At 49.9% G+C, this 26,648-nt stretch overlaps 1 protein-coding gene across 1 annotated transcript in view; it reads right to left on the bottom strand.

The window, feature by feature from the left end:
* The window catches only part of dgki (diacylglycerol kinase, iota), a 228,343-nt gene that overhangs the window by 40,800 nt on the left and 160,895 nt on the right, over positions 1-26,648 (bottom strand). The window contains exons 21-26 of the mRNA XM_038781036.1: positions 19,275-19,375; positions 16,946-17,025; positions 16,456-16,500; positions 11,558-11,627; positions 5,338-5,378; positions 1,686-1,813 (exon numbers count right to left, since the gene is read on the bottom strand). Coding sequence (XP_038636964.1) covers positions 1,686-1,813; positions 5,338-5,378; positions 11,558-11,627; positions 16,456-16,500; positions 16,946-17,025; positions 19,275-19,375 — 465 coding nt within the window. The remainder of the gene's footprint in view (positions 1-1,685; positions 1,814-5,337; positions 5,379-11,557; positions 11,628-16,455; positions 16,501-16,945; positions 17,026-19,274; positions 19,376-26,648) is intronic.

The following is a 26,648-nucleotide window of genomic DNA, read 5'->3' as shown; positions in this document are numbered from 1 at the left end:
AGAGGGATAGACTTGAAAAGAGAGAAGTTACATTATCTAAAGGCATGTTAGAGGTTAAATATTATTAAAGGGTAGACACAGTGAGGAATTTTCCACTTATGGGGATACCAGAATTACAATTCGGTAGAATTCCTCCAGTGAAGAAGGAGGCCATTCCGCCCTTTGAGGCTGGACTGACCCTTTGAAAGAGCGCTGTCCCTAGGCCCACTGCTGCCCAATCCCCATAACCCCACCTAACCTATATATCTTTAGGCACTAAGGGACAATTTATCATGATCAATCCACCTAACCTGCACATTTTTAGACTGTGGGAGGAAACCGGAGCACCCGGAGGAAACCCACGCAGACAGGGGGAGAACTTGCAAACTCCACACAGACAGTCACCCAAGGCCGGAATCGAACCCGGATCCTTGGTGCTATGAGACAGTAGTGCTAACTACTGTGCTGCCATTAGAGGCCATTAAAGTGCGATCATCACTAATACACTCAATAGGCAATTCAGGAAAAATGTCACAATTGAGAGATTTGTTAAAATGTTTAATCTGCTACCACGTGGAGTATTTAAGGCAAAGAGTATGGATGAATTAGAGTTACGTGAAGCAGCAAATAGGGGTTATGATGATAATGTGTTGAAGTAGACCTCACATTAACTATTGGCCCTTACCTTCCATTCATTCTATACTCTGTGTTGAACCCATCAGTAATGTACCATTTTCAGAATAAAACAGTAAAATTTAATTTCAATGTGTAGAGTTTACTCATGGCGTGTGTATAAATGTATATGTATCAGTATGTATGTGTGTATGTACATGTGTGGATGTGCACGCGTGTCTAGGTATGTGCATAAGTGTGTGTGGGTATGATATGCGTGCCTGCATGAGGTTATACCTGTTATCTGAATGTGGTAAAGCCTGATGCTCAGCCTTCCCCATTCCTCTGGAGATTCCCAATTTCTCTGGTGGTCATCGGCCAGCATATCCATACACTCCAGAGGATTCCAAATTTCATTTCTGGTGTGCGTTGAATCAGTTGAAATCGGGCAGGACAGAGTGGGGGTTCTACAACAGACCTCGGTGTCCGTGCAAGTTGGGCAAGTGACGATTAGCCACAGCTCTCGCTCCTGAAGGAGGATGTGCATCATCAGGAAGCCAAGGAAGGGATCAGCTGTGATTCCTTTCATGGTCAAATAGCTTCTACATGTTCAGCTGGGAGGTGAAAGAAATGGCCACTTGGGAAAGATGCAGAGCGGCACCCGACCCCAGAGGAGGAGAGAGGCTGAACTAGTTGGGAGGAAGAGCAGCACGGTAGCATTGTGGATAGCACAATCGCTTCACAGCTCCAGGGTCCCAGGTTCGATTCCGGCTTGGGTCACCGTCTGTGTGGAGTCTGCACATCCTCCCCGTGTGTGCGTGGGTTTCCTCCGGGTGCTCCAGTTTCCACACACGGTCCAAAGATGTGCAGGTTAGGTGGATTGGCCATGATAAATTGCCCTGAGTGTCCAATATTGCCCTTAGTGTTGGGTGGGGTGACTGGGTTATGGGGATAGGGTGGAGGTGTTAACCTTGGGTAGGGTGCTCTTTCCAGGAGCCGGTGCAGACCCGATGGGCTGAATGGCCTCCTTCTGCACTGTAAATTCTATGTTCTATGTATGTGGGAGGTTGGTTCCATATGAGTGAGGGACCTACCCAGGGGAAGGCTCCACCACCAAGTCTGGCATTCCAGGGGCCGTCCCAGCTTTCTGTATGGTCACTATCTCTGGGTCCAAAATAAAGAGCTCGTCTTGAGCAACTTCTGTCACAAAGTGGAGATGCTCCTGAGGGTCAGAGAAAGAAGGTCCATATCGTAATATACTTTAATTGTTGACAATCAATTATTAATAAATGCACATTTTATCTTTTTCAGTATAATTAAATATTAACAGTCATTATTGACATTCTGTTGTTCATTAAAACTCACTTAATTATTGATATTCATCGATAATTATATCTTGTAATTAATTAATAATTAGCTACAAACTGATCTCCACATATAGCTACACTAAAATGAATGGGATTTGAATTGACTTAACAAGGCAAAGAGAAAACTGCCCGATTGCTTCAGGAAAAGCAAATCGAGTCACAGAGGTTTACAGCATGGATACAGGCCCTTCAGCCCAGCTTGTCCATGCCGTCCAGGTTTTACCATTAAGCTAGTCCCAATTGCTCGCATTTGGCCCACATCCCTCTATACCCATCTTACTCATGTAACTGCCTAAATGCTTTTTAAAAGACAAATTTGTACCCGCCTCTACTACTGCCTCTGGCAGCTCATTCCAGACACTCACCACCCTCTGTGTGAACAAATTGCCCCTCTGGACCCTTTTGTATCTCTCCTCTCTCACCGTAAACCTATCTTTGGGAAAAGATGTTGATTCTCTGAGATCCTAACATGGCCTCTGCCTGAACCATTAAGATAATCATCAGGAGTGAATTCCACAGCCTCTTCACACTTTGCGGTAAAATTTATGGCCCCAGTTGACATATTTGAGGTGAGGGGGGGGGGGGGGGGGGGGGGGGGGGGCACAGTCTGTCACCTTCCCGCCCACCCCGACCTGTTCCCCATATTATGAGGAACAGGTAAGGTATCAAGAAACCTGCCTACACTTAGGCCCACTTTCAGGACTACATTCACCACAACTTTTCGATCCGCTGGGAAAGGCGGATGGAAGACGACGAGCCTATCAGGTTTCACCGCACGGGCTAAAGGTGGGCAGGAAGGGTCTTTCACAGATCAGTGTTAAGGTCCTTTTGTGCCCCAATATTGAGAGAGTAGCAGGCGGATCCTGCCAAAAACAAACATGGCTGGTCCTAATGCCAACGTGACCCCAAAAGGAGCCGTGACCCCAGTTTATTTAGCTCTTCTACCAACTGGGTCAGAATGCATACTTGGAGAGCTTTTTAAGCAATAAACCCCCTAGAATCATAGAATCGCTACAGTGCAGGAAGAGGTAATTCAGCCAGTCGAGTCTGCACTGACCCTCTGAGAGAGCACCCTACCCGGGCCCACGCCCCAGTAACCCCACCAAACCTTTGGACATTAAGGGGAAATGTAGCATGGCCAATCCACCCAACCGGCACATCTTTGGACTCTGGGAGGAAATTGGAGCATCCGGAGGAAACCCACGCAGATATGGGGAGAAAGTACAAACAGTCACCCAAGGCTGGAATCAAACCGGGGTCCCTGGCGCTCTGTGGCAGCAGTGCTAACCAGCATTCCGCCTTAATCCTGGCAAACCTTAAGGTTCGGGGCAGAGGAATGCAAAGAAGCTGGAGGATACAAGGGAGAAAAGATTATCCATTATATACTGACAGGGTGGCATGGTGGTTCCCCGTGTCTGCGTGGGTCCAGCTTCTCTGGTTTCCTCCCACAGTCCAAAGGTGTGCGGGTTAGTTGAATTGGCCATGCCAAATCGCCCCTTAGTGTCCAGGGTTGTGAAGGTTATGTGGGATTACAGGGATCAGGTGGGGATGTGGGCCCTCGGCAGTATGCTCTTTCAGAGGGATGGTGCAGATTCAATGGGCCGAATGGCTTCCTCCTGCACTGTAGAGATGATTAAGTGGGCTGTAATTCCATCATAGGCACCCCCACGCATGATGGTGCCATCCCCCTTTGCCCCTCCTACCACACACCCACCCCTACCATGCACTCCCCCCACCTTGCAGTTGTGCCCCATAGAATACCTGGATTTACCCAAGTCTGGTCCCATCCACCTTCTTGGGGTCTGACTGCAATACAATCAGTGGCCACTACTCCCTTCTGATGCTGCCAGGACTTGAGATTGGTCACCATCCCTGAGGGGAGGAAGTCCCAGTCCTCACCCTCCAGTGTATTATTGCCACGGGACAGCCCAGGTTTCTGGCGATGAGGTGCCATTGGACGTTTAGTTTGACGTGATATTCTGCCGCTATAAAATTCACCCCTTCCCAGAGGAAAGGACAGTGGCTGGAATTCTCTGGCCGTCGGGACTTCCTTTTCCCGCTGACAGTGAAGCCCCGTCCGTGGGTTTCCCAGCAGCGTGGGGTGGATTCAGTGGAAATTCCCATTGCCAAATGGTAGGGAGAGAGATTCCAGCCAGCGGCCAGCGGGCCGCGGAGAAACAGGCGGCTGGGGGACTGGAGAATCCCATCCAGTAAAACGGGAAAATAAGAATATTGGTCCAAACTGTTTCTTTGTCTCTGGGATTGATTAGGATTACGTCGACACAGCACAAACGTGGCCCTACTGATTGATGGCTGTATTTATGCTCCTTCGGAACATACTCCCGCTCCAATTACCTCTTCCCTCCGTTACCACCCTCCCTCCCCACCCCGCCATGCCTCTATTCTTTTCCCCCTAAAGTTGTACCAGGTCTTTGTATCGAACCCTTTTTAAAAAATAAACATTTTATTGAGATATGTTTTGGTATTATAACAACAAAATAAACAATGTACAGGAAACTATAAGCATAGTGCAAAAGCCGTCTCCCTCCCTTACAGGTCCCACCTTTATTAACCCCCTACTCTAAGCTAAACTAACCCCCCCCCCCCGAAGTTGACAAATGGTTGCCACCTCCGGGCAAACCGTAACATTGACCCTCTCAAGGCCAACATGATTTTCTCCAAACAGAGAAAGCTAGCTATGTCCGATAGCCAGGTCTCCGACTTCGGGGGCTTTGAGTCCCTCCAAGATAATAGTATCCGTCTCCGGGCTACCAGGGCAGCAAAGGCCAGAACGTCTGCCTCTTTCTTCTCCTGGATTCCCAGGTCTTCCGACACCCCGAAAATCTCCACCTCTGGACTCAGCGCCACCCTTGTTTTTAACACCGTGGACATGACATTTACAAACCCCTGCCAAAATCCCCTAAGCCCAGAACATGTGGACACGGTTCCCTGGTCCTCCCGCACATTTTGCCAACCTGTCCTACACCCCAAAGAAGCTGCTCATCCGGGCCACTGTCATGTGAGCCCGGTGAACAACCTTAAATTGTATCAGGCAGAGCCTGGCACATGTTGCGATGCGTTGATTCTACTGAATGCATCCGCCCATAGACCATCCTCTATCGTTCCTCCCAGCTCCTCCTCCCACTTGCTCCTCGGTCTGCACCTCCTCTGACCCCATAAGTTCCTTGTAAATGTCCGAGACGCTCCCTTCTCCTACCCACCCTCTGGAAACTACCGTACCAGGCCACCCTTAAATACACCAATGCCAGTTGCTTTGCCACGCCCCATGTGACAGCGAGTCCGCATCCTCACCCCACTCTCTGTGTGAAGAAATCATTCCTTTGATCTGTTTGGGGCACTGCTAGTTCTCGTCTCTTACCTGGGCTCGGTCAATGCGATAGAACCGGTCCAAAGATGTTGCTGAAGAAAAGGAAGATTAGTGTGAAACACAGCGGCAAAGATGCAAGTGATATTAATTTGAGAAACTAAATGGAAACTTAACAGACAGAACTAACCGAGAAGAACAAGTACCAAAGAAATATCAATAAAATAAAGACCAAAAGACAGAAACTAAGGGAACTCTTTCCCGGAAATACTTTGGGCTGCCAAAATTACTTTGGCTGGAATTATTCTCTTCAATGTAAGCAGAGGAGTAGATTGAAGACGGATGTAATGATGGGGGTGAAATTGTCATGAGTAGCAGGAGGGTTTCACATGCACCGATTTCTGGTTGTAACAGAGAGAGGTAGGAGAGGAGTGTTTGCGGTGGGGCCAGTGACTCCCACTGATAGGGCAGAGGGCTAACCTTTCTCTTATTCTATCACTGGGCATGGACGCCACTTGACTGGGCCAGCATTTATTGCACATTCGGAATTGTCCTTCAGAAGGTGGTGGTGAGCTGCCTTCTTGAACTGCTGCCAGCGGTGTAGGTAAACCCATTGTGCGGTTAGAGAGGGAGTTCCAGGATTTTGACCCAGCGACAGTGAAGGAACAGCGATATATTTCCAAGTCAGGATGGTGACTGACTTGGAGGTGAACCTTCAGGTGGTGATGTTCCAAGGTATCTGCTGCCCTTGTCCTTCTAGAAGGCAGTGGTTGTGGGTTTGCAATGTACAGCCTAAGGAGCCTTTGAGAAATGCTGCTACCTGGATGTGGTTCTGTTATTTCATTTTTTCATGAGGCTGTGTTTAAAAAATGTTTTTTGTTGATTTGCACACTCAGGGGAGGCTGCAGCTGAGAGATGTTTGGACCAGCTAAATACTACCTTTACCGCCCCCTTTCTCCCCCAACCACCTCGCGGTTCGGAACAGCAGGAACCCTTTATCCCAGCCAACAAGCAACCCTGTACCTTTCCCACCCAACAGCCGGAGCCCCCCTCCCACAGGTCAGACTGCCCTCTCACCTTGATCAGACCCCCCAGTCTATGGGACTCTAATCAGTGGATCTGATGACCCGCAGACACACAATCGAATAACCTCCAAGATCTCACCCCACCTCACCAACCCGCCTATGTCATTAGAACACTCGCCCACTGTGACCAGACTCATGACTCCAGGGACCGAATTTTACACTCCCCCCAAGGTGGGTTCTGAGGCAGGGAGGATGGGGTGAGTGTGAGATATGGATGGGATTCCCTGGAAATCCCATCCGCCCAAACCCATACACAATTTCTCACTTGGGCGAGAAACCCACCCTTTCACCTATTAAGTGGCCGCTTCGGGGCCTGTTCCCACTCAGCCTCAATTTTTAGGCTGGCAGGAGCAAGTGCTATCAGTGTGGGAAGGGACATTAAATCTTTTCCCATCTTGGTTGGGGTGGGGTAGGGGTGGGGTGGGTGGATCACTCTGAAGGCCCCCTCAGAGTTGGGGCGCCCTCCTCCACCAGGCCTTTGGAGCTCCGGGTCACCCTGACACCTTGGCTTACCTGCTGACCTGCCCCTCCCGACACTCCCTGACGTAACCTACCCCGCCCCGGGAACCCCGGGGCCTACCTTTTCAAAGGCCCTGGGACTTTGCCACAGGCAGAGCACAACAGTACCGCCTCTGGCCACTGCAGCGCTCTGCCTGGGCAGGTTGAAGTACTGACCATAAAACCATAAGACATAGGAGCAGAATTAGGCCACTCGGCCCATCGAGTCTGCTCCGCTATTCAATCATGGCTAATATTTTTCTCATCCCTATTCTCTTGCCTTCTCCCCATAACCTCTGATTCCCTTATTAATCAAAAACCTATCTATCTCTGTTTTAAAGACACTCAGTGATTTGGCCTCCACAGCCTTCTGCGGCAAAGAGTTCCACAGATTCACCACCCTCTGGCTGAAGAAATTCCTCCTCATCTCTGTTTTAAAGGATCGTCCCTTTAGTCCTCTGGTTCTAGTTTTTCCTACAAGTGGAAATATCCTCTCCACGTCCACTCTATCCAGGCCTTGCAGTATCCTGTAAGTTTCAATAAGATCCCCTTTCATCCTTCTAAACTCCAACGAGTACAACATGGAACATAGAAAAGTACAGCACAGAACAGGCCCTTCAGCTCACGATATTGTGCCGAACTTTTGTCCTAGATTAAGAACAAATTAATCTACACCCCCTCATTCTACCGTAATACATGTACCTATCCAATAGCCGCTTGAAGGTCCCTAATGTTTCCGACTCAACTACTTCCACAGCCAGTGCATTACATGCCCCCACTACTCTCTGGGTAAAGAACCTACCTCTGACATCCCCCATATATCTTCCACCATTCACCTTAAATTTATGTCCCCTTGTAATGGTTTGTTCCAACCGTGGAAAAAGTCTCTGACTGTCTACTCTATCTATTCTCCTGATCATCTTATAAACCTGGTACAGACCCAGAGTCCTCAACCATTCCTCATACGACAAGCTCTTCATTCAAGGGATCATTCTTGTGAACCTCCTCTGGACCCTTTCCAAGGCCAGCACATCCTTCCTGATAGCTCTCACGGGCATGGCTTCCTTCCATTGGAGGATGGAGGTCCCGCTCACTGCCAATCAATGCTCAAGTGAGCATTAAAGGGCAGGGGGCATTCCGTTTGCCATCCTCAAAATCCTATCCCAGATGGGAACAGCACTCCATCCACTGACCTAGATTGGACCCTACAGGGGGGGACATAAGCGGCACAATGTGCAGCAAAGATGTAGTTGATGGCTGAGAGATTGTTCGAGAAAGCACTGAAGAGCGACAGGCGGGTGGCCTTACCACTTACTTGAGGATAATTTCAGGATAGGCACAGGATCCACCAGGAAATCGATGGGCAAGGATTAAAGTTGCCCTCTTATACTTTTGAACTTTATCAGTATTGGCTGGTGTGTCTGAAACTTTGAGACAAACTGGGGGATAAATTTGTCGCTTAGAAACTGCATGGGTAGTACCTTGGAATTCCACGTTGCTCTGTGATGGACGCCATTTTGGTTGGGAAAAAGTTTAGTCATCCAGTGACAAAGTATGTGACAATTGGGCGCGGCCGTTTTGGCACGGCCGTTTGGACGCAGCCGTTTGGGTGCCATGGGACAATTGGGCGCAGCCAATTTGGTGCGGCCATTTGGGCGCAGACGACAGAAATTTTTTTAGTTTTTGTTCAATACATAATTACGCTTTCTGCTTATCATTCTCCTCAAAGCAGATATATTAGGAATGGCTGGTAGACTAGCTTGGGATATGTCTGTCAAACATTCATTAACAACTACAGTCGATAGAACGAAACACTTGTGACAGCGGACCCGCACCAGCAGCCAACTCAACTGAGGCTAATTTACAAATAAAGAAATGTTATTATGGCCAAAACGTCGGGCGCCAAAACAGCCGGCGCCACAACGGCCGCGCCAAAACGTACCTAACCCCAGTGACCGGACTGAAACAGGTGCCAGGTTCTTTAAATATGAAAATTGAGGCCGTATGCCAAACGCGTCCTGTGTTCCACCTCGTCCTGCCCAAGCCCTGGGAGATTGATGGGGGGGGGGGGTTCCACAAAATTCAAAACACCAGGACCTGGGTTTGAGGGGGCCCCGACTCTTGATACTGAAAGGGTCAAAAAGACAAACAGAGGTGGGGTCACATGTTGGCAACAGACGGGTGGCAATTGGCGGTGATGGTTTCCTATAGTAGGCAACTTTTTTTTTAGTTGTCTGATTAAGGGGAAATTTTAGCATGGCCAATCCACCTACCCTGTACATCTTTGGGTTGTGGGGGAGAGACCCATGTGGACATGGGCATATAGTGGGCAACTAACGGGCACCAGTTGACACTTGGTGGTGATGGGGTCGTATGTTGAGCAGCAGCTGGGGGGGTTGGGTGCAGCAATGAGGGTCACGCGATTCAGAACCATGGTTGGTGATTGGTGGTCACGATGATTGGTCAACTGCAGAGCGCATCGTGGACTGCGGTCTCTTTGTGCCGGATGAGGGCCCGGAAGCCATAAGGGTTTGACGGGGGGGGAGGAACTGAGCACCAGTGATGAGCGGTGTTGGGGCCTTGCAAGAGCAATTTGAAATTAGATTGGGTGATATTAGTCCCCCTAAACATTACCCAGCGAAGTGAATGTGTTCCTGGTTCTGCCAGTCCCAGGCAGGGACTGGGCTGGTGGGTGTTTCTATCCTGCAATCTGGCTGGTGCTAAAGGTGCTAAAGGTGGGAAATAATGGACCGAGAAACAGAAGTACGAGGGCTCATGATTTCTCAACGGGGCCTGTTCCTGCTAAGGCTGCAGTTGCTGAAGCGATGTCTGGGAGACCCTCAAACACAAGACCTTGGAATTTTTTGGTAGGCCTAGAAGAAGTTGGAATACGTGCCCTGGGACACAAAGATGGTTTGGCCTGTTGAGCTCGAGGATCAGGCTGGGTCGCCACCCACATGGTCTAGATCTGACCAGCACCAGGCTGGCCCACTTGGGCACAATATCCCAGCCTTTGGGAAGTTGTAGTAGCATGTCTGTTTGATGCTGCAGCGTACCTGCAGCATTGGATGTCTGGGGACATGTTTGGATATGCGTGGAATGCGTGCTTTGGCCACAAGGCGAATTTCTCCCTGCGAAGGTTTCAGATACATCATAGTTTGGTGCATTAACCGGGAGTGACAGCTGTAGTCAGCACACACAACACTTTCTGTGGGCCTGTTGTTGTTTGGAAGCAAAGCCAGAGTTTGAAAGACACATCAAGTTTTCGCTTGTATTTGGTCAGAATGATATTGGTGGAGCAACGTTCAAGGGTATATTAGCAGGAGGAAGTCAGCCGTGCCTGGATCACATTTTCTGCTTGGGAGGGACGAGCATTGTCTGGACCAGTGTTTTTCAAACTTTTTTTCCGGGGACCCATTTTTACCAACCGGCCAACCTTCGGGACCCACGCCGGCCGGCCTGTGCGAACCATGCCGGCCGACTTTCGCGACACACGCCGGCCGACCTGTGCGAACCACGCCGGCCGACCTGTGCGACCCACGCCGACCGACCTGCGTGAACCACCATTTTCTCTGACCATGTTTGTTGCTGACAAAAATGATGAAGATGGTTTTGGGTCCCTTTGGCCCCAATGGTCCCTTTGCTCCCCCCGAACTTGAAAAAAAAGACTGCGAACATGTAAAAAAAAAAATTTGGCCGAACTGCGCTTGCGTGCCCAATCATCAGTGCGCATTTGCACATACGCACCGATGATTGGACACACATGCGCAGTGTGTCCGAATGTTTTTTATCTGTTCCTGGCCATTTTAAAGGCCACTCGCAGCCGGCATTATTAAAAGCCTGCCTAGGGGCAGCACGGTAGCATGGTGGTTAGCATAAATGCTTCACAGCTCCAGGGTCCCAGGTTCGATTCCCGGCTGGGTCACTGTCTGTGCGGAGTCTGCACGTCCTCCCCGTGTGTGCGTGGGTTTCCTCCGGGTGCTCCGGTTTCCTCCCACAGTCCAAAGATATGCGGGTTAGGTGGATTGGCCATGATAAATTGCCCGTAGTGTCCTAAAAAGTAAGGTTAAGGGAGGGGGGTTGGTGGGTGACGGGTAGAGGTTGGATACGTGGGTTTGAGTAGGGTGATCATTGCTCGGCACAACATCGAGGGCCGAAGGGCCTGTTCTGTGCTGTACTGTTCTATGTTCTATGTTGCGGCTGTTGCGCGTGGATTTGCGTGATTGGGAGCGCCGTGTCAGACGGCTCTGCAACCCTCCCGACACCCGGGTCGCACCTCCGAGTTTGACATTGCCTGGGACATTGACAGTTGGGAGATTCAATTATATGAGGTACAAACAGATTAGCATTGAAGATTACATTAAGCCTTGGGGTGTCTTCATTGCTTTGGGGGCATTTCAGTGGAGGAAACTATTCAAAACCAAGACAATTCAGGCAGTCATTATATTCAGCTCATATAGGTATTGTAGCCTAGTTTTCATGGTTAGTGAATAAAGAATTAATAAGTTGATATTAACGATAACGTCTATGATGTTCCTTGTTGCTGTTACCCTAATTCATTGATTTAGAGGATAATGATCAAACAACAATGAAGTCTCGTTGATGGCGGTATCCTTACTCACGGATTGAGAAGAATAAGAGGAAAGAAGGAGGAATAACATTGCACTTGCTACACTTCTCCATTTACTCACAATCAAGGAAGCACCATTTGGAAGAAAGATTCTGTGAAGACAACGTCCGTCGCTGGGAAGACTCGCTGTCCTGAGAATGAGAAAAACTCAATCACGCATTTTGGAAATTGAAGACTTACAATATAACAAAGAAACTGTAACGGGTTTGGTGCTCTTCTGCTATAATACCAGACAGTCCCATCAGTAGTCTCAGCATCATTAACATTGACATATTCTTGGCCTAGTGGTTAGCACAGCTGCCTCACGGCGCTGAGGTCCCAGGTTCGATCCCGGCTCTGGGTCACTGTCCGTGTGGAGTTTGCACATTCTCCCCGTGTCTGCATGGGTTTCGCCCCCACAAGCCAAAAATGTGCAGAGTAGGTGGATTGGCCACACTAAATTGCCCCTTCATTGGAAAAAGTAATTGGGTAATCTAAATTTACAAAAAAAAAACATTGACATATTCTGCTATATCTCCCTCCATGAGAGTGAAAACAGGGCTGGACTATAAACAACAAGCTGCCTGAAAGAAAGCAAAAAAGGCAAAAATGTGCAAACATCCACGTACATTCAATACTTCAGTCGTAACATACTGCACAAGCCCGCTCCTCTCCCACCGGTACTACCCGCCAATTTATCCTTCCTACTCTACTCTACCTACAACCCCCCCCCTCCCCGCCTTCTGACGCTCACTCTCCCGCAAAGAAGTCAAAGTTGCCACCTTCGGGCGAACCCCTGTACAGATCCCCTCAAGGCGAACTTAATTTTTTCCGTACCCAGGAAACTTGACATGTCCGTAAGCCACAACTCAGTCTTCGGGGGCTTTGAGTCCCTCCATGCCAATAATATTCGTCGCTGGGCTATCAGGGAAGCAAAGGCCAAAACATCGGCCTCTTTCTCCCCCTGGACTCCCGGGGCAAACCGATGGTCGTCGCAGATTGGCGCCCAGACAGATGCCCCCATCTCCCCTACATGCCTCCTCCACTGGCCCCATATCCGCAGGGTCGCCACCACTACCGGGCTGGTGGTGTACTTGGCCGGCTGCAGCGGTAGAGGAGCCGTGACCAGGGCTTCCAAGCTGGAGCCCCTGCACGAAGCCGCCTCCACCCGCTCCCAGATAGACGCCGTACCCACCATCCACTTCCTTATCATAGCGATATTGGCCGCCCAGTAATAATTAATCAGACTCGGCAAAGCCAGCCCTCCCTCGCTGCGGTTCCTCTCCAACATCGCCTTCTTCACCCGCGGGGATTTTCCCGCCCAGACAATGCTCGTGATCATCTTGTGAAGAGTTAGGCACTGAAAAATAAACAGAAATCTGGGGAGGATTGTCATCTTTACAGTCTGCACCCTCCCCGCCAGCGACAGCGGGAGTGCATCCCATCTCCGAAACTCTCCCTTCATTTGCTCCACCACCCTGGCCAAATTTAACTTGTGCAGCCTGCCCCAGTCTCGTGCCACCTGGATTCCCAAATACCGGAAATTTTCCTCAACCAGCCGAAATGGTAGCCCTCTCAATCTGTTCTCCTGGCCCCTTGCCTGTACCACAAACATTTCACTCTTGGTCATATTTAATTTGTATCCTGAAAACTGGCCGAACTTCCTCAACATTTCCAGTATACTTCCCATCCCGGCCACTGGCTCCGACACGTACAGGAGCAGGTCGTCCGCATAAAGAGAGACCCTATGTTTTACCCCGCCCCTAACCATCCCCTTCCATCCCTTTGCGGCTCTCAGTGCAATCGCCAGCGGCTCTATGGCCAGCGCAAACAGCAGCGGGGAGAGTGGGCAGCCCTGTCTGGTCCCACGGTACAGCCTAAAGTACTCTGACACTTCTCTGTTTGTCCTGATGCTGGCCTTTGGGGCCTGATATAATAACTTGATCCAATTCACCAGTCCCTCCCCGAACCCAAACCGTCCGAGCACCTCCCATTCCACCCGGTCAAAGGCCTTCTCGGCGTCCATCGCCACCACTACCTCCCTGCCTGCCGGGGGCATCATTATCACATTAAGTAATCTTCTCAAGTTGGCCGACAGCTGCCAACCTATCACAAACCCAGTTTGGTCCTCCCCAATCACCTCCGGTACGCAGTCCTCAATTCTAATCACTAGTACCTTTACCAGGAGCTTGGTATCTACATTAATCAGGGAGAACGGCCTGTAGGACCCACACGCCTCCGGGTCTTTACCCCGCTTCACGATCAGTGATATAATGGCTTGCGACATCAACATCTCTGTCCCCAGCCTCTTTAAAAACCCTCGCCAAGACTGGGCCCACCAGCTCCGAGGACTTCAGCTCCGAGAACTTCCTATAAAACTCTACTGGGTATCCATCCGGCCCTGGGGTTTTCCCCGACTGCATGGCCTTTAGGCCCCCCAATACCTCCTCCACTCTAATCGGGGCCCCCAGCTCATCCACTCAGCCCCCACCTACTGTTGGGAATGTTAACCCGTTCAGATCTCCTCCGGTTCTTCCGGAGGCTCCGAAGTGTACAGCTTGCGATAGAAGTAGTAAGTGAACTTTTAATGACACGTGAATTTGTGGAATTCTATACCCGAGAGAGCTGTAGAGGATGGGTCGTTAAGATAATAGAATTTACAGTGCAGAAGTAGGCCATTCGCCCCATCGAGTCTGCACCGGCTCTTGGAAAGAGCACCCTACCCAAGGTCCACACCTCCACCCTATCCCCGTAACCCAGCAACCCAACCCAACACTAAGGGCAATTTTGGACACTAAGGGCAATTTAGCATGGCCAATCCACCTAACCTGCACATCTTTGGAGTGTGGGAGGAAACCGGAGCACCCAGAGGAAACCCACACACACACGGGGAGAATGTGCAGACTCCACACAGACAGTGACCCCAAGCCGGGAATCGAACCTGGGGCCCTGGAGCTGTGAAACAATTGTGCTATCCGCAATGCTACCGTGTTGCCCTGTGTGTTGATGGCTGAGATAGACAGATTTTTAATCAGTGAGGGAATCGAGGGTTATGGGGATAAAGTGGGGAAGTGGAGTTGAAGATTATCAGATCAGTCGTGATCTGGTTGAATGGCAGAGCAGACTTAAAGGGCTGAATGGCCCACTTCTGCTCCTATGTCGTATAGAGTCCTCATTTTACCTGAATTTATTACATCCCTTGGGAAAACTCCCTAATAATAATAATCTTTATTAGTGTCACAAGTAGGCTTACATTAACACTGCAATGAAGTTACTGTGAAAATTCCCTAGTCGCCACATTCCAGCACCTGTTCGGTTACACAGAGGGAGAATTCAGAATGTCCAAATTACCCAACAGCACGTCTTCCGGGACTTGTGTCAATGATGGGTCGCCTCCTGCTGCCGGATGTTTATTTTCCTTCCTTCACAGGATGTGGGGAAGCTCAGGATTTATCGCCCATTCCCAATTGCCCATGAGGAGGTGATAGTGAGCCATCTTCTTAGATACAATGGTGACTTGCTGGGCCATTTGAGAGGGCATTTAAGAGTCAACCACGTGACTGTGTGTCTAGACCGTAAGAAGTCTTACAACACCAGGTTAAAGTCCAACAGGTTGGTCCTGGTGTTGTAAGACTTCTTACGGTGCTCACCCCAGTCCAACGCCGGCATCTCCACATCATGTGTGTCTAGAGTCACCTGTAGGCCAGACCAGGTAAGGGCGGCAGATTTCCCTCCCGAAAGGACATTCGCGATTAAGAGTGAGGCATTTCCTTTGATTGTGCGGACAAGATAAAGCATTGTTGACAATTAGGCCTTTGTCACCATTACTGAATGTTGGCTCTCTTCTCATCATTAGTGGACACTGGCTCTTTCCACACCATTATTGAACACTGGCTCTTTCCTCATCATTACTGAACATTGCCTCCCTCCTCATCATTAGTGAACGCTGGCTTGATCCTCACCACTAATGAACACTGGCTCTCTCATCACCAACAATGAACTCTCCAACTTTCAGCTAATGTTGGCTATTCTCAGTTTCCAAAACCAAATACCAATCGCTGATTCTGTTCCCTTCTCTCTTTTCCTCTTACCTCCTCCTGATAGTCAGATGCTTTTTCCGAGGGTAGGAGAGTCAAAAACGAGGGGACATGCGTAGGGAAAAGTTTAGAACAGATGAGCGAGGCGCGTTTTTTACACAGAGGGTGGTAAATATATGGAACGCGCTGCCTGGGGAAGTGGTGGGAGCAGGTATGATAGCGGCATTTAAGGGACATCCAGACAAATATATGAATAGGGTGGGAATGGAAGGATACGGACTCCGTAAGTGCAGACGGTTTTAGTTTAGGCAGGTACCATGGTTGGCGCAGGCTTGGAGGGCCTGTTCCTGTGCTGTATTGTTCTTTGTTCTCCCTCTGTCCTCCCTTGGGCTCCAAACCTTATGAAGGGGCAGCACGGTAGCATGGTGGTTAGCATAAATGCTTCACAGCTCCAGGGTCCCAGGTTCGATTCCGGCTTGGGTCACTGTCTGTGCAGAGTCTGCACGTCCTCCCCGTGTGTGCGTGGGTTTCCTCCGGGTTCTCCGGTTTCCTCCCACAGTCCAAAGATGTGCAGGTTAGGTGGATTGGCCATGCTAAATTGCCTGTAGTGTCCTAAAAGGTAAGGTTAAGGGGGGGGGGGGGTTGTTGGGTTACGGGTATAGGGTGGATACGTGGGTTTGAGTAGGGTGATCATGGCTCGGCACAACATCGAGGGCCGAAGGGCCTGTTCTGTGCTGTACTGTTCTATGTTCTAAGTGCTGGTGTGTCTTGTCGTGAATCTAGCCACTGCAGCTACCCTAACTCTCCCCTAGCCCTTTATTCTGCTGCAGTGAGATTACCACAAACCTCTCATGGTGGAAGCAAGGGAAGGAAATAGATTGACACACACCCTTAAGGGTGTCCTCGAACAGTTGAAACAAGTCTGGCTTGGCTGCTGACTTACCTGGTAGTGAATGCGATGTCCATCCGGTGTTAATGGGTAAAAGTCCTGGGTAAGAAACAGAACAATCACTGCTCGTAAAACATCCTTTTAACATTGCATAATGGGATTTGCTGATCACAATCCTCAAAAATGACCTGTCTCTATATTAGCTGAAAATTTCCAAATGATCATACCGACTGAAGGAACTTGATTGCCGACAACCTCAAATATTAGCGAGTCACTACTCTCAACAAATCATTGGTTAGGCTGCCTTAGAAATTCTGCTTCTTGTCCCTGGAGCCAGGCATAGGGCCAGGTCAGACACGCTTCTGTCCCCAACTCATAATGTCTATAGTTAACAGGAAACAACCTCATGGCGGTGCTGCAAACTGGAGCCTTCTGTAGATATCAAACTGCGATTTGCTCAGCATATCCCTCAACAGTTAGAGCTGGAAGGGAATGAGTATAAATGTCCACTGACAGCACCACAATTCACGGATTAGTATCTTACCTCCTGCAGTCGGTCGATGTACCTGCGACAGGTCTCCAGGTCACAGTCTCCATGGATGACAATGATTCCCAGTGGAATGGCTGCAGGATGAAATCAACCATGTTAAGTCATTATATCTATTGGATCACCCGATATACAGGATTCAACCTGAGGGTAACCAGTCCTGACACGAGGGGCAAGGTTGAGAAGTTGCGACGTTCAGCTGGTGCGGGAATTGAACCCCCGCTGTTGGCCTCGCTCCACATCACGAACCATCTGCCCAGCCAACTGAGCTAAACCGGCCCTCAAATAAGTTGCCTGGCATTGGCCAGGAATCAAAAGCAGGCCTGCCGTCTGGCAGGTGAGAACTCTACCACTGAACCACCAATGGAAATCACATGGCGGTACAGTTCTGAGTCACATAGTCACTGAGTCAATGGCCTGCTCCTTCATTTTTGGGGAAATTGTAGCATAGCGGTAATGTGACTGGACTAGTAATCCAGAGGCCCAGGCTACTGCTCTGGGGATGGGTTCAAATCCCAGCACGGTAGCTGGTGGAATTTTGAATTCAATCAATCAATCTGGAATATGAAGCTAGTCTCAGTATTGGTGACCATGTAACTCTCATTGATTGCTGTAAAAACACATCTGGTTCACTAATGTCCATTGGGGAAGGAAATCTGACACCCTTACCTGGGCTGGCCTACATGTGACACCAGACCCATAGCCACGTAGTTGACTTTTAAATGCCCTCTGAAATGGCAAGACACTCACTTCAAGGAAAACCAGGGATCGGCAACAAATGCTGGTCTTGCCAGCGATGTCCACATCCCATGAAAGAATAAAAAATGAATTTGTAGCCCCTTAGCTGCCCAGGCATAGTGTATAATCTGCACAACTCACTAAGTTATGGCATTTAAATGGCCAACAACTGTAAACTGTCACCCCGTCATCACGGTTAAGCAGTGTTTTCAATTGGTGAACAGCACTGCCCAAAGCCAATCAGAAAATGCCAAAGTCCTTCAGCAGCACCACGTGTCAGTTGAGAGGGTCCGATGGCTGGAGCGGGTATTTCAGCATTCAAACTCCAGAAACCCCTGGAGGTTGTCTATGTTTTAATGTGATGCAATATTGCAGAATGCATGGTAAAATAATTTCCAAAAGCTCAGTGTGGATGAATGGGGCCATTTGGCCCCACCAGCTGATCCTGTAACCTTCCACCACTGCCTCTTCGTGGTTTGTGTAAGGTCGCAAAGAATTCATTTTGTTTAAAGATAAATAGCTAATTTGGACAAATACTGCGCAGGAAGTCCTCAACTTTACAACGTTCGAGTTACAACAAACGGCACTTACAACGTTTATAAATTGACACCCTGTGTTGACTTTACAACCGGTTTTGACTTTACCGTGTTCGTTTGCCAGCGAACAAGTTCAAACGTTCAGACATGCACATCGACGTTCTGCGCCTCCCATCTTTTATAGTTTTATTATATGAACAAAAGAGTCCGGAGAAGTAGAGAGATGGCTTTCTCATTGATTACAAGGGAATTCTGGTGCCGGTGGACTGACGCCTTTTTCTCCGGAACGGTTTGTCAGATTCAAGTCGGGGCTGGTATCATTGGATCCCGGGAAAGTTCCGAAACACCTCGCCGACCACCCAGCCGCTGACACCCTTCATTCAGAGATTAAGCCCAAAAAGACCCATTACCATTCTATAAACAAATTCCCCAAAACAGGTGAAAAAAATTGGAAATCCAAGGTATCGAACGTAAACTCCTGCGATCAAGTCAGGAAGGAGAAATAGGCAATTAGTAAATTGGATACTGGGCCTTGGTTCAGGAACCAATCCCCCACTTAAAACATTGTTCTGATGGGAAATTCGGTCCCGACCTATGATGTTCCGACTTAAGGCTCGTTTTTCAGGAACCAATTGTGTTGTAAAATCCGAGAGCCGTCTGTACATGAAAAAGCTATTCTTTTGTATATTGAACATAGTTTCATCCCCATCCCTTGGTCTCAGGCTCTGGCCCCTGCCATCAATTATAAATCCCACTTATTTTACTCTGCTCCTCTCTCCCTATGTCTGTGGGGCTCTGACTAACTGCTAACAATGTGACCTTTTGCTTTCAATTTATATAAAGGATATCCAGACTCCGTTTTATGCTGACTGCAGTAACAGAATGGGTGCTGGGCTGGTTTAACATCCTGCTGGGGTTTTGCTCTCCATTGAATGGTAATATTGGGATGGGAAAGCGACACTCACCCAACCCCACGGAGTTTCCTCCTGGTGAGTTAGATAAAAACAACCCTCCCCCCACCCACCCGCCCCAGTACGCCCATCTCCACTCACATGTCTCTTGTAGCTTTTCCTTGTTGTACTGCGGTCTCTCATAGTCTTGGAGGCTGATTCTGTTCACCCGTACTCTCAGCCGGTCTGGAACGGTGTGAGGGCTAGAAAACAGAGCCAAGAAGAGGCAAGTGGGAAAGCTGCTCGCTTGTGATTGAGAAGGTGGCCAAGTGGAGATAACGATGAGATAGTCAAAGGGAGATCACACCTAATAAATTGAATTGACTTTTTCGAGGAGGTGACCAGCTGTGTAAATGAAGGCAGTGTGGTTGATGCAGTCTACATGGACTTCAGGAAGGCTTTCGACAAGGTCCCACATGAGAGAACCCCCATGGGATCCAGGGCCATTTGCAAATTGGATCCAAAATTGGCTGAGTGGCAGGAAGCCGAGGGTGACGGTCGTAGGCTGTTTTGTGACTGGAAGCCCTTGGCCAGTGGTGCACGGCAGAAATCGGTGCTGTTTGTAGTGTACACTGATGATCTGGACGTGAATATAGGAGGTATGATCAATAAGTTCGCAGGTAACAAGCAAATTGATGGTGTGGTAAATAGTGAGGTGGAAAGCCTTACATTACAGGATGATATGAGGCAGCCTGGTTGACTGGGCAGAACAGTGGCAAATTAAATTTAACTCTGAAAAGGTTAGCATTTTGAAATGACTAACAAGGCCATGGAATATACAATGAATGGTAGAACCCTCGGGAGTACAGAGGATCAGACGGACTTGGGATGCAAGTCCATGGGTCCCTGAAGACAGCAGGACAGGTGGATAATGTGGTTAAGAAGGCTTATAGGATACTTGCCTTTATTAGCCAAGGCATAGAATATAAAAGAGCAAAGAGGTTATATGATGATTCGCCGACGCCCCGCTGCAAACTCTACAGTGTCCAAGTATTTACTTGAGTTGTTTTTACTTTCCACAACGTTGATTTTCCACTGGAAGTCGACGATATTTCCCCTGACCGCACGCCCGATGATGTATACGCCTGGATCTCAGTCCATGATTCCTTCTTCTGCCTCACAAAATTGTCGTTTTTCTCCCGTTTATTTTTAACAGCCCAGATCTCATCACCAGTTTCTCTTTTGTTATGTTCTTAGTTGTAGCCGCAAAGAGAAAGAATCAGAGGTGGCGCATGTCGAGTTTGTATCAGGGGTTTATTACAAGATGCTGCTCAAACAGGTACAATGGTGAACTCCATACAAGCCTGCGAAACATCATTGCGTAACAGGTGACATCACACCAGCCAATGGTGTTACTCTGATACACAACAATAACAAGTTCCTCACTCTTGGAACCCTAATGTTTTTTTAAAAGTACCCAATTTTTTTAAAATTAAGGGGCAATTTAGCACAGCCAATCCACCTACCCTGCACATCTTTGGGTTGTGGGGATGAAACCGTGCAGAGTCTGCACATCCTCCCCGTGTGTGCGTGGGTTTCCTCCGGGTGCTCCGGTTTCCTCCGGGTGCTCCGGTTTCCTCCCACAATCCAAAGATGTGCAGGTTAGGTGGATTGGCCATGATAAATTGCCCTTAGTGTCCAAAATTGCCCTTAGTGTTGGGTGGGGTTACTGAGTTATGGGGATAGGGTGGAGGTGTTGACCTTGGGTAGGGTGCTCTTTCCAAGAGCCGGTGCAGACTCGATGGGCCGAATGGCCTCCTTCTGCACTGTAAATTCTATGTAAACCCACGCAGACATGGGGAGAATGTACAAATTCCACACGAACAGTGACCCAGGGCCGGGATTCAAACCGGGGTCCTCAGCGCCGCAGTCCCAGTGCTATCCACTGTGCCACATGCCGCCCTTTTGGAACCCTAATGTTAATGGCTGAGGGTATACAGCAGCGTTTTTCAAACTTTTTTGCCCGGGACTCATTTTTGCCAACCGGCCATCCTCGAGAACCACACCGGCCAACCTTCATGACTCATGCCAGCTGACCTTCATAACCCATCATATTTACTTACCTTTAACTTACAGGGGCAGGCCAGGCCACCGTGGGGCCCCTCCGCAGGATCGGATCCTCCCCACCCCCTTTCCAGGATGGCCCCCGCACACTTACCTTCTAGGTCCCGTCGTGTGGGAGGTGAGTAATCCACGCCGGCGGTACTCGGCTAAACCGGTCGGCCACTCGGCCCATCGGGGCCCGGAGAATCGTCGGGAGGGCTACTGTCAACGGTCCCCAACCGGCACGGCGGGAATCCCACGGGCGCCTGAAAAACGGCGCCAGAGAATAGGGAAGCCGGCGGCGTGGTGGGATTCGCGCCTCTCCCGGGGATTCTCTAACCCGGCGCAGGCTCGGAGAATCCCGGCCATGATGTCAGCGCATGGGACACGTGACCTGCTCCCAGCCGCTGCTCTCGGTGGGAGGACTTGGTCGTTATCTGAAAAATAACTTGCCCTGGACGCTGACGTCAGGAGGAGGCGGACCACGTCGCTGGGTTCTGGGCCTGTACACTGCTTGATCTGGCGCGCATGTGTGGGATGGCTGGCAATCTCAAAAGTCTGTCACTGCTGACATTTAAAGAATAATTTGTTTTTATAATAATAACAATAACAATGACATAAATACGGTACAATAAACATTTCCACCCCCCTCCCAATCTTCACACACCCCAACCATAAAACAACAATTCGCCCCCCCCCGGAATACGGCATCTGCTGAAATTTTTATTTCCCCCGAGAAAGTCGACGAACGGCTGCCACCTCTAGGAGAACACTAACATTGACCCTCTTAAGGCAAACTTTATTTTCTCGAGAAACCCAGCCATGTCACTAACCCAGGTTTCTACACTCGGGGGCTTCGAGTCCCTCCACATTAATAAGATCCGTCTCCGGGTTATCAGGGAGGCAAAAGCCAAGACATCAGCCTCTTTCGTCCCCTGAACTCCCGGCTCTTCCGACACTCCAAAGATCGCCACCTCGGGACTCGGCATCACCCGTGTTTTTAGTACCATGGACATTGCCTTAGCAAAGCCCTGCCAAAACCCTTGAAGCTTCGGGCATACCCAAAACATGTGGACATGATTTGCTGGGCTTCCCGCGCACCTCGCACACCTGCCCTCAACCCCGAAAAACTTGCTCAACCGAGCCGCTGTCATGTGTGCCCGGTGGACTACTTTAAATTGTATCAGGCTAAGTCTGGCTCACGATGAGGTTTTAACCCTACTTCGGGTATCCGCCCACAGACCCGCCTCTAACTCTCCTCCTAGCTCGTCCTCCCACTTGCCCTAAACTCCTCCACTGGAGTTTCCTCTGCCTCCGAAAGCTCCTAGTAAATATCCGCTATCTTCCCCTCTCCCACCCAGATACTGGAGACTACTCTGTCCTGCATCCCCCCTGGTGGCAGCAGTGGGAAGGCTGGAACCTGCCTTCTCAAGAAGTCTCGCACTTGCAAATACCTAAACCTATTCCCTGCTGGCAATTCAAATTTATCCTCCAAGGCTTTCAAGCTGGGGAAGCTGCCGTCTATAAATAGATCCCCCATCCTTCTAATTCCTGCCCTTTGCCATGTCTGGAACCCACCATCCAGCCTACCCGTTACAAACCGATGATTGTTATAAGTTGGGGTCCAAACCGATGCTCCCTCCACTCTCTTATATCCCTTCCATTGCCCCCAGATTCTCAGAGCCGCCACCACCACCTGACTTTTGGAGTATCGGGCCGGCGAGAACGGATGAGGTGCTGTTATCAGGGCTCCCAAACCTGTGTCTTTACATGAGGCCGCCTCCATCCAATACAAACTCTTGCCTGGATCGCGAACATCTCTCTTTTCCCCATGTTCAACATATACCCCGAAAAATTGCCAAATTCCCCCAGCATTCGCATTACTTCTCCAATCCCCTCCAACGAAAGGAGAGTCCCGATGCTCCGCCCACCCCCACCCAAACCAGCCCTTTCCAGTTCCTAGAGGTTCTCAATGCCATGGCCAATGGTTCTATGGCCAGAGCAAACAGTAACAGGGAGAGGGGGCACCCTTGCCTCATCCCTCGGTGTAGTTTAAAATATCCCGACCTCAGACGGTTCGTACGCACACTCGCTACTGGTGTGTGATCAAGCAACTGCCCCCAGTCAATAAAGCCCTCACCAAACCCAATCCTTCCCTGCGTCTCCCACAGGTAATTCCACTCCACCCGATCAAAAGCCTTCTCCGTATCCATCGCTAACACCACCTTCGCCTTCTCTCCTTCTGAGGGCATCATAATAGCATTTAAAAGCTTTCGAACATTGGTCTGGAGTTGCCTGCCCTTAACAAATCCCGTCTGGTCTTTCCCTATCACCCCTGGGACACAGTCCTCTATCCTTGTGGCCAGTATCTTAGCCAGCAGTTTGGCATCCACATTCAGTAGAGAAATTGGCCTGTATGACCCGCATTGCTTATGTTATTCTCTAAGTTTGAATGAAGATTGTAGACTTACAGTTAACACAAACACTTTATTCAAAGGGTTCGTTCTGCTTCCAGAGCTCAACTAGATGTAAAACAGTCAAGAAGTATGACCAGTGAAACTAAGGTAACCTACCTATGCTGAGCTGTCTCTGTGTGCTGCTGCTCACTAGCTCTGTGCTTCTCAAAGAGGCGATTCCTGCCTTGGGCCTAACCCTTTATACCCGTCTCTGATGCTGCCCTCTAGTGGTGCTATGGCTGTTACATCTGTGCTGCAATCCCTGGTGCATGTGCAGTTGTAAGTACAGATGTACAGATCACTACATTGCTCTAGATCCTTCTCCCATTTAAAGATCAATGAAATCAAGGCCTGTGACATTGTTGGGGGAGGACTCCCTTCTCTCTTGCTTCGTTAAATGTCCTCACCAGCAGTGGGCTCAATATCTCTGAAAACCTCTTACAGAATTCCACCGGGTAGCCGTCAGGCCCCGGGGCCTTGTCCGACTGCATGCCCTCCAGCCCCTTGATTATTTCCTCAATCTCAATTGGGGCTCCCAGCCCCTCCACCAGGTCCTCCTCCACCCTCGGGGACCACAACTGATCCAAAAACTGCCTCATCACCTCCACCCAGCCGGGGGTTCCAACTCATATAATTTACTATAAAAGTCCTTAAACACCCCGTTCACCCCCGATGGGTCCAGGACAGTATTCCCGCCTCTACTCTTTACTTTCCCTATATCCCTGGCCGCTTCCCTTTTCCTGAGCTGATGCGCTAACATTCTGCTTGTCTTTTCCCCGTACTCATAAATTGCCCCCCTTGCCTTCCTCAACTGTTCCACCGTTTTCCCTGTAGTCAACAGCCCAAACTCCACCTGTAACCTCCGCCGCTCCCTCAGTAGCCCCGCGACCGGGGCCTCCGAGTATCTCCTGTCCACCTGGAGTATCTCCTCTACTAACCTATCCCTCTCAGCCCACTCCGCCTTTTCTCTGTGGGCCCATATCGAGATTAATTCCCCTCTGACCACTGCCTTCAAAGCTTCCCAGTCCGTCGCTGCAGATACCTCCCCCGTATCATTTGTTTCCAGGTAGTTCTGGATGGACTTGTTAACCCGCCCACAGATTGCTTTGTCCGCTAGCAACCCCACATCCAGTCTCCATGGCGGGCGTTGCACTCTCTCCGCACTAACCCGTAGATCCACCCAATGTGGGGCATGATCCGGCACTGTGATGCCCGAGTACTCAGTATCCACCACCCCCTGTATTAGCGTCCTGCTCAGAACAAAAAAGTCGATGTGAGAGTATACCTTGTGGACATGTGGGAAAAAGAAAACTCCTTCGCCCTCAGCCATGCAAACCTCCATGGGTCTACCCCCCCCACCATCTGTTCCATAAACCCCTTCAATTTCTTTGCTGCAGCTGGCAGCCTCCCTGTCCTGGATTTTGACCGGTCCAATTCCGGATTAATGACTGTGTTAAAATCTCCTCCCACGACCAGGTTACGTGACTCTAAGTCTGCGATCTTACCTCGCATCCATCTCATAAATTCCACATCGCCCCAATGCGGAGCATATATGTTCACGAGTACCTCCTGCTTCCCACTCACCATTGTATAACTAACCCCCTTGTCTGACACAATTCTGCCTGCCTCGAATGCCAAATGTTTATTGATCAAGGTCCCCTCTAGTCTTTGTCCAGCCCTGAGTGGAATACTTGACCAACCCACCCCTTTCTCAATCTCGTCTGGTCTGTAACCTTTAGGTGTGTCTCTTGTAGCATTGCCACGTCCGCCTTCAGCCCCCTCAAATGCGCAAACATGCAAGCCCTCTTGACCGGCCCATTCAACCCTCTGACATTCCATGTAATTAGCCAGGTTGGGGCTTCCCGCCGCCCCCCCCCCCCCCAACCAGCCCTGCCGACTAGCCAGCACCGTTTTTAGGCCAGCCTCCAGCTCGCGCCCTCCGCCTCCTCGAGCCCCCCCCCCCCCCCCCCCCCCCCCCCGGCATTTGCCAATCCCGACCTCGCAATTGTTCCCCAGTAACAGTTTCTCTTCTGTCAGAAAAGCAGCTCCCCCTCTCCCTCCACAACAGCAACCCCCCAAGTCAAGCTCCAGCTTAACACCTGCTCGCCCCCCACTGTGCTTCCATGAGTCAGCTGACCCATGCTGACTTGATAGCGCCCACCCATGGCACCAAGCAGTCTGTCTCCCCATTGTTCTCTCCCCCCCCCCCCCCCCCCCCTGGACAAACCTATTCAAAGTATCACGTTCCCCAGTAAACAAACATCAGAAAAAACAGTGAAGAAACAGCCACTTTCAAAAAAAAAACCCCAAAACAGAAACAGTCCCAAAGGCCACCCCCCCTCTAACCAGCCCCCTTCAAGACAAAGTTACCTTTAGCCATCAAAACAGCCCCATATTACACTTAACACTACTTATACTTATACAGCCCAGCACAACAAATCACCACCACAGTACTCTCCATGGCATCAGTGTCTTTTAGTTCACCCCCAGTCTTTTTTCTTTAATAAAAGTCCATACTTCGTCTGGTGTTTCAAAGTAGAAGTCCTGTTCCTCATGTGTGATCCACAGACGGGCTGGGTACAACATCCCGAACTTCACTCCCTTCTTAAAGAGGGCCGTTTTTTGCCCAATTAAACCCAGCTCACCTCCTGGCAAATCCGCGCCCAGGTCCTGATAAATGCGCAGCTCACAATTCCCCCACTTGCTGCTCCGTTCCTTCTTGGCCCACCGCAGACCGTGTTCCTTGTCCAGGAATCGGTGCAAACGTACCACCATCGCCCCTGGCGGCTCGTTTGCTCGGGGCTTCCTCTCGAGGGCTCTGTGTGCTCTGTCCACTTCCAGGGGCCGAGGGAACGCTCCAGCCGCCATCAACTTCTCCAACATGTCCGTCACATAGGCCCTTGCATCCGATCCCTCACTGCCTTCAGGGAGGCCGACGATTCTAAGATTCTGCCTCCTGGACCTGTTCTCCAGGTCC

The sequence above is a fragment of the Scyliorhinus canicula genome, chromosome 20 (genome assembly GCF_902713615.1).
Source record: "Scyliorhinus canicula chromosome 20, sScyCan1.1, whole genome shotgun sequence".
NCBI lineage: Eukaryota > Metazoa > Chordata > Chondrichthyes > Carcharhiniformes > Scyliorhinidae > Scyliorhinus > Scyliorhinus canicula.
Note: the sequence above shows the minus strand (reverse complement) of the source record. Positions and strands in the feature narration are given on the sequence as shown.